This window comes from Saccostrea cucullata, unplaced genomic scaffold (assembly GCF_032062105.1).
Source record: "Saccostrea cucullata isolate Sc308-1 unplaced genomic scaffold, CSIRO_AGI_Scuc_v1 ctg3146, whole genome shotgun sequence".
In the NCBI taxonomy this organism is placed as follows: Eukaryota; Metazoa; Mollusca; class Bivalvia; order Ostreida; family Ostreidae; genus Saccostrea; species Saccostrea cuccullata.
Window position 1 is genome coordinate 117,940 of NW_026918756.1, and position 8,991 is coordinate 126,930.

The following is an 8,991-nucleotide window of genomic DNA, read 5'->3' on the forward strand; positions in this document are numbered from 1 at the left end:
TGCCACCTGTTGAGAGGTCCCCACTATGCGACGCAGTCCCACAAACACAGACTCTGATAAATGCTGGATACCCAAATCACTGTTTAAAAAAATAGATTCAATACATTGATAATTTTGCATGAAAAAAAAAATGAGTAAACACTTTTTTGGTAGTGTCTCTTAAATGTGATGAGTTCAAATTAATATCACGCTGGGCATTCAGATTCACACTTGAAACTTGAATGTGATAATAATTAGAGACGGGGCAAAGGTTTTAAAAATTAACATTTTGGGTGAATACCGGCGGTATATGATACATATACCAACTTTTATTTGCGACTACTTTATTTTGCGATTTGCCGGGGGTAAACCAGTTCGTGACGATTAATTTTCGCGATAAAGCCTATTAAGGTTTCTTTTTTTTATAGACACATAGACTTTAAGAACCGGTTCGCGGTGAGAAATATTCGCGATGACGAGGCTCTCGCGAACTTCGCGAAAATTTCTAGCACGCGAATGAAAATTGGTTTACTTTTGAGTTAATGTGTATAACGGCCCAAGTATACATGTCGTTATCCTTTTTACTTTCCATCAGTCCTCAAGATTTACATCCTAACAGTTTAGAATCTTATGAAATGTGTGGTTCTAATCTGTATTCATAATAAAATATACAAATCTCATTTTTTATACTTACATCCAACTATAAGAAGCCATTTTCACATTTTGTTCAGGAAAGAGGAAGAATTCTTGAATTAGAAGAGGAAATCCCTTGAGTAAATTAATCTACGTGTTTTAGTGTGTAAATTAAGTAATTTCTAGTTTTCTACACCACTTTATCTGAAATTTAGTTGTCTTCCATAACAATGTTTATCGATATCAATGAACACAGCAGTTGTGTTTAAAATTTAGATCTCTACACTATATTTTATCTCAAATATACTACTAGTGATACGGGAGGCCCGGGTTCTATTCTCGTTCGCGGCGCCGCGTCAGACATAAGACGTGTACATAGGTAGTGACTATTCCTTTGCTCGGCATTAGAAGTGAAAGCCACGGGTCTTTCGAATATGACCTTAAAAATGTAGGTCCCGTGTCGCGGTAGGCGTTGGCAGGTTAAAGAACCCTCACTGATCAATGGCCCTGAGTGCCGAGTATAGATCTATATAAATTTGAAGCCCTCATTGGCAGACGGTGACGTCTCCATATATGTGTGAAAAATTCTTGAGAGAGACGTTAAACAACATATAATCAATCAATCAATCTATCTATCCACAAAATAATAATAAATTTTGATATTTTACATGCCAGAAAAACGTCAGAACTGGCGCCATTACGAAAACTGGGAATTTCACCGTCTCCACTCGAAGTTGATTTTCTATACTTGGGAACCGAATTAGATGCCGAAATCACAATTTATTATTGGCATAATGCTCCTAGAACTCACCAATATCGATGAATAGAAATTACCACTCCACATTCCTATTCAGAACTTGCACGATTTTAAAATGCACGAAATGAAAACAAATCTCAACAGTCAGATAAAATGTGTTCATTGAATTATATTATTTCATAAACAGTACATAAAAACGGTGTTGGTGAGTACTAAAGGTGTAGTATTATTGATAAAATGTGAATTCAGCATTTAATTCGGTTTACAAGTATCGAAAATCAACCTCTGAATGCCGCCTCCGGTTGGAGGCGGCGATTTCCCAGTTTTTGTAATGGCGCCGGTTCTGACGTTTTCCTGGCATGTGAAATATCAAAATCGTAAAAAAAGCCAGAAAAACGTCAGATTTTTCGGACTAGTCTTACTGTATTCTTTTTTGAAAATCATTAGATAAAAAATTCAAACATTTGTAGATTACTGCTTGTTGCGTTTCTTTTGCGTGTCAGTATATAATATGATTTTTTGTGTGAAAATTTTGTTTGTGCTTAAATATTTGATAAAGACATATACTTTTAATGATTAAAAATTTCCTGTTAATCTTGAGAATCTTTTGCTCATTGCAGCATCCCTTCCTTCGACTAGCAAAGCCACTGGCCAATCTACAGCCACTTATACTAGCTGCCAGATAAGCTCGAAATGGACATTGAAAAAGTTCATCTTATACAATAATATCTCTGTGTCTAAAAGGTATATATGAATTAATTTACTGTGCTCATTGTCTTGTGCTTGATAGGTGCATCTTGAAAGAAACCCAAAATATTGCCGGAGATTTAAAAAAAAAAAACTTGAGCACTGAAAAATTCAAATCCATCTGGAATTAAATGCTTTCAAATCACTTATTTTTGTGGAGTCTACTTTTTTATGGTTTGAGAAATTTTAGCGATTCATTAGGATTCCAATTTGTGGATGAATCAAGTTTGAGTTGTTACTTGTTTGACATTTTTGCAATTCATTAGGATTTAAAATCGAAGGAGTCTTGATGACACAAAAAATCTCTATCATTGTTGTCATCGTCATAAACTTTTTACATTTTTATCTTTTCACAAACTACATTTTTATCTTCTGAAGAACTGGTGGTCCGATTTCATCAAAGCTTTGTACATAGTATCCTTAGATAAAAACAATTTAAGTTTCTTCAAATAAAGGAATACTCCCTTTTTCAAGGGGAGATACATGTAATAGCAAGTTTTTTTCAAATGATGACCCCCATAGAAGATCAAAAGTTTACCGAGGTATATAAATTATATAGCAAAAATCTTTGAAAATTCTCATCTCAAGAACTGCAAAGCTATGATTGGTCTTATTAATATTTAAGCATCTTCAAGTGGTCTAGATTCAGGATTGTTCAAATCAAGACCTCCGGGGCTAGATTGGGGCCACAATGAGGGATAAACAATTAACATAGAAATATGCAGAAAATACTTCTCAGGAATAGTAAATAATGATTATTTATATGGAAGTATTGATTAGACCATAACTCCCAGGGTAAGGTAGAACCATTATGGGGGATCAAAGTTTACCATAGAGATTTTTATAGAAGAAATCTGTATAAATCTTTTTTTTCAAGAATGGAAAAGCCATGATCATATTTATATTGAGATATCCATTTAGGAAGACAATCTTTTTTTTTTTTTAAAGTTTCAAGAACAGCAACGTGCAAAATTGTATGTTATGTATTGATATGGAGGCATCCCCTGCTCCCCTCAACATCCTCTCCCCTCAGTAAACTTTTCACTACTGAACTGATAAGTGCTTTCTAGCCATTATACTCAGGTGGCCTCTTATTTTGAAATGTTCTATTTCGTATTTTTTCATAATTTTTTATCAGATCTCTCTGTTTCTTTTTCAGGTTGTATGATAGATCTGCAGGAGTATCAGATGTGAATGCAAGAAGCAAATGAGATCTCTTTTTCTCAGAACTCTTAATGAAAGGAAACTGTCTACTTGATGTCTTTCAGTGCCACTGCTTCAGAATGGGTGATCTAAATGTCAGCTTTATTTGTCATCATGCCTGCTGGGACTAGCCAAGGGGAAATTATACCGCCCCTCAAAGGACTCGGCCAAATTGTGATATTGATGACTTTTCACATGTCAAATTTTTAAACAATGTTCAAAACATTTTGTAATAAAACATGTATGTAAGAATGAAAATGTCCTCATGATTTTTCTCATATAACTATCAGTGATTTTATCGTTCAATCATACCTTTAATGTTCATTTTGTTTTTGTTATTGATTACTAATAGTACTGCCTCTTACGTAGAATTTAAGTTATTTTTGTGTTACCTGTATTTGTTTTGTTTTACATTTAATGACAATAATGTCTATTTCTGCAAATTGGAATTAATAGTTTAAACATTCTTGAAGCATTGTTATATATATCAAATATTTGAATGGTAAAAAAATAAATGTAGTAATGGTTTTATATTCACCCAGTTAAATTAAAGTTTCAGTCAGAATTTTAGAATATCATCCAATGTTGTAAGTTATCGTCCAGTGGATAACAATTACGTTGTGCTTGACAGCTCTTGCTCTGTCTTGGTTGTGAATATTATAAAAGGTCATTCTATGCATTGAATTAACAATTTTTAATTGTAAAATATATGACATACACCACAAACAGAAAGTAATGAACGAAAATGGAATGTTGATTTAGAAAATACAAAATGGAATGTCAAAATTAAATATTTTATCAATTAAACAATCATTTCATAAATGTTAAGATTTTTTTTAATATATGTACAAATATTGTATTAATACCATGTATTATGAAATGCTGAAATGAAACAACAGATCTTGGTCTTATTTAATATTTTAAACTTTGCATATATTATAGAATACAATGTTTGGAAAAAACATAATTTGTTAATTTTTTTCTTGACAACATATCATGGGGGTGATACGCTTTGTTTGAATATTTATTTTGTTGAGAGTAAAAAAAAATGTTTATATATAAACTTAACTAACAAACATATTACAAAGCTTCCTTTTATATAAACACAATGCATTATAAAGAATCAAATGGTCTGCAAAAGTTAGAAAAATTGACTTTCCCATTTATTTCCTCCTTTTATTTAGGGATCTATTTATTTAAATTTTTGAAGATAAAAATTTTAAGATAAAAAACAACTTTCAATTTACAACGGAAATTGTGACAGCTGCTTCTTACCATTGTCAACAAGAGTTTTGACTTTGCTAAATTTTTTCCAACAAAAATCTGATTCTAAACTTTATCTACATGTTCTTAATGTACTGTCAATAAAATGCTTGCCTCAATGGTTAAGTTCTATAATTTGCCGTATCCTCATTAATGTTGCAGTTTGTATTTTTTGCACTGTTTTTTGTGTTAGGGATTGTTGGTATGAATATAGAGCAGCTTGATAATTCCCGGTAATCTGTTGACAAATCCCTAGGATCTCCCATGATATGTCTTTTCCGTTTCTAAGAATGTTTGTCTCATGATCATGGTGTACAAGATCTTCTAGATCACTCAAAGCTCTTTGTGTTCTTGCTGGGTCTACATGTCTGTAACAAAAGACCTCCAGCATGTTTAAAATAACATAGAGGGGGATGTACAATCCAGGGAATCTATACAGTATTCCAGACTGTTGTTCTGGCAATAACTCATTAATGTAAAAAATGTTATTGTTCAGAAATATATCCCATGCAACAGCCTCTCTCATCTTTGTAGACAAGGAAAGTCTCCCTACAGTCTCGCTATATCTCCATGCATTTACATGTCCCCTTAACATTGCATATGGCTGTGCTAACTTGGCTTTTGTAGATTCTATCATATTTAAAGCTTCCAAGTATCTGAATGTCTTGTAATAATACATGGCAATATACAGCCTGTCGGAAATGAACCCAAACTTAGCGGCTAATCTTAGCATGTAAAGGGACGTTTTGTCAGTTAAATATGTCTCTTTATTTCTACATGTGTTGTTATTCACTTCGAGTGCTGTGATTGAATCTGTTAAGAAGTTGAGTAAAATAAAAGCTGTGCTCTGGAGTGTAATAGCTGTACTGTGCTGTAAAACAAGTTTCTGATATTGTGTAAGGGGTAAATTTTTCAACCTTTCTATAGCAATAAGGTACCTCATACAAGTGGGTAAGTCTCTAATGAGTATATTGATGTTAAATATCTCATAGAATAGATATATTTCAAACTGGACTTTAGAAACCAAAGTGTGTTCATCTGTACAAACAGATTGCCTAGGAGTTAGAAGGACACTTATGACATCGGATTTTAAGGATTGACTGTGAAGAAGGCATGCTAAACCCATCTCATATAATTCATGGAGTCTAATGAACAAATCCTTTTGTGCTTGACCATGAATTTTACTCAGAAACATGTTGTTTTCTGGAATGAAAAAATTTGGACAAATGCCTTCATACACCCATTTCAGGATAAGTTTAAAACAGATCCAGAAACACTGCAGGAAATTTTGTGGACACCAGTGAGGTATCATATTTTGTTGAATCACCCAAAAAACAGCCGTCTTCATGTGATAAGAACACAATAATTTCTCCTCTTCACTTAATCTACTGTTAATGCATTCTTTCAAGAATAATTTAAGTAGACCATATGTTAAGAATTGGCAATGATTCATAGAGGAAACTAGATATTGCTCTGCCAAAGAGAAGGAAATTCTCCATTCTTTGTCAGCATGATTTCCTAATTTGTGTCCTATTGCTACAAAATGACACCCTTTTCGGACTATTTCATCAATGATAGGAGGCGGGGGCCATGAGTGACACCTGTTTCTCCATTGGAAGGCGGGAGGAGGCCAAAAGTCAGACAAAACAGTGGGCAAAGTCAAATTCTAGTTCCGCTTGAACAACATAACTACAAGGACCATGTTCCCTAAATCCAGAATAACAATGAATACTTCTGAACTTAGAACTTGATATATAGAGTCTGTCATTGATTCTTATACATGAATTCTTTAGATATACCTGGTTAGTCTCTGTCAATAATTCAAGTAAAGCAAATCCAGGTGGACTTTCCGAACAAACACTGAGAATCAGTGTTTTTCTATTTAAATCATAATTCTGAGCCTGATCCAAGTCCCAGATTATTTTGAAGTGATTTAACCAGATCATCATGTCTACATCTGACCCCTGTAGCCTGAATCCTTCCCTATAACTGCCACTTGTTATCAATTTAAATTTATCACTTAAAAAAGCTTGATCCTGTATCACTTCGTCCATTTCAAGTATTTCTCTCCTCATGGCCACCTGTTGAGAGGTCCCCACTATGCGACGCAGTCCCACAAACACAGACTCTGATAAATGCTGGATACCCAAATCACTGTTTAAAAAAATAGATTCAATACATTGATAATTTTGCATGAAAAAAAAAATGAGTAAACACTTTTTTGGTAGTGTCTCTTAAATGTGATGAGTTCAAATTAATATCACGCTGGGCATTCAGATTCACACTTGAAACTTGAATGTGATAATAATTAGAGACGGGGCAAAGGTTTTAAAAATTAACATTTTGGGTGAATACCGGCGGTATATGATACATATACCAACTTTTATTCGCGACTACTTTATTTTGCGATTTGCCGGGGGTAAACCAGTTCGTGACGATTAATTTTCGCGATAAAGCCTATTAAGGTTTCTTTTTTTTATAGACACATAGACTTTAAGAACCGGTTCGCGGTGAGAAATATTCGCGATGACGAGGCTCTCGCGAACTTCGCGAAAATTTCTAGCACGCGAATGAAAATTGGTTTACTTTTGAGTTAATGTGTATAACGGCCCAAGTATACATGTCGTTATCCTTTTTACTTTCCATCAGTCCTCAAGATTTACATCCTAACAGTTTAGAATCTTATGAAATGTGTGGTTCTAATCTGTATTCATAATAAAATATACAAATCTCATTTTTTAAATCTACATCCAACTATAAGAAGCCATTTTCACATTTTGTTCAGGAAAGAGGAAGAATTCTTGAATTAGAAGAGGAAATCCCTTGAGTAAATTAATCTACGTGTTTTAGTGTGTAAATTAAGTAATTTCTAGTTTTCTACACCACTTTATCTGAAATTTAGTTGTCTTCCATAACAATGTTTATCGATATCAATGAACACAGCAGTTGTGTTTAAAATTTAGATCTCTACACTATATTTTATCTCAAATATACTACTAGTGATACGGGAGGCCCGGGTTCTATTCTCGTTCGCGGCGCCGCGTCAGACCTAAGACGTGTACATAGGTAGTGACTATTCCTTTGCTCGGCATTAGAAGTGAAAGCCACGGGTCTTTCGAATATGACCTTAAAAATGTAGGTCCCGTGTCGCGGTAGGCGTTGGCAGGTTAAAGAACCCTCACTGATCAATGGCCCTGAGTGCCGAGTATAGATCTATATAAATTTGAAGCCCTCATTGGCAGACGGTGACGTCTCCATATATGTGTGAAAAATTCTTGAGAGAGACGTTAAACAACATATAATAAATCAATCTATCCACAATATAATAAAGATCGATCTGAATTAAGTGTATGAACCGGCCTTACAAGGTCACACAGACAGCTTACTGTAAATTTAGTTGCACGTAATTACTAGCTGTAGTTTCTATATAAATATATGAGAAAAAAGTTTCCTGGTCAAAAAGTCGAGTTGCATTAAAATCTGACACATTCTAATTTTAACATTAAGAATTAAGAACTTTTGATTAATTGTAAAAGTCATGAGAAAATTTATGAGAATATCCAGTGAATTTTCTTCTCCCATCAATTTGATTTACTTAAATATTTCAAACGGTTTTTTTTTTCCATTTCTTAGATATTTATTTCTTGTTCATTTCCATTTATTTATTCATTTTCTTTTAATTTCTGGTGAATTTTCTTCTCACATCAATTTAATTTAACCTTAAAAGGGTCTGCCCACTAGTGCTAGTTCACTAGTACGACGGCCCACTAGTGTAAAGGTTCACAAATCCGAAGGTTCCCTATTCCGACGGCCCACTAGTCTCGGGTGAAGGTTCACAAGTCCCATATCCCACTAATTCAATTTGAGAAAAAATGAATTTATATTTACATATCAAAACAAGGGTTGATAAATATAGTATAAATATACTAGCAGAGGAAAACCTTTGTCGATTATCATCATGGAAAATGAATATGGGTAGAGTGCTTTCACTTATATATCGAGATGTAATAGTCTATTATTTGTTGAGGCATGCCAAGAAATACCGACCAGTTTCCACAGCGAAGAAGTCAGAATGTAAATGATGCAAATCATCAATATTCTCCAATAATACTACATGTAGCAGAACAATTAACAGAAGCAGATCTGAGGTGGTGTATCCTATTTTAAAGTTGAAGAAAAAATACTTCTAACCCCAAGAAGTTGCTTCATATATATCCTGATTATATAGTTCCTGTCAAAAAATTTATTTATTTACAAAGTATGTAAATTCACCTGGCACAGGTCCAATATTGTAAAAAAAAAAAAGAATACTGGAAGGAAAATTCAAAGGAAAAAAAGAAAAAGCTATTTTAGCATATAGGTCAATTTATATAGGTCACAGGGTCATTGACATTGGTATAATTTGAAAG

General features: G+C 33.6%; 1 protein-coding gene across 1 annotated transcript; it reads right to left on the reverse strand.

The window, feature by feature from the left end:
• Positions 1 to 6,115: 6,115 nt before the first annotated feature.
• Positions 6,116 to 7,371, reverse strand: LOC134270419 (uncharacterized). Its single transcript, XM_062752644.1, has 2 exons — positions 7,331 to 7,371; positions 6,116 to 6,736 (listed from the first exon to the last, which is right to left on the reverse strand). The coding sequence occupies exons 1-2, from the start codon at positions 7,348 to 7,350 to the stop codon at positions 6,220 to 6,222; spliced, it is 537 nt and encodes a 178-aa protein (XP_062608628.1). The 5' UTR covers positions 7,351 to 7,371; the 3' UTR covers positions 6,116 to 6,219.
• Positions 7,372 to 8,991: the final 1,620 nt, after the last annotated feature.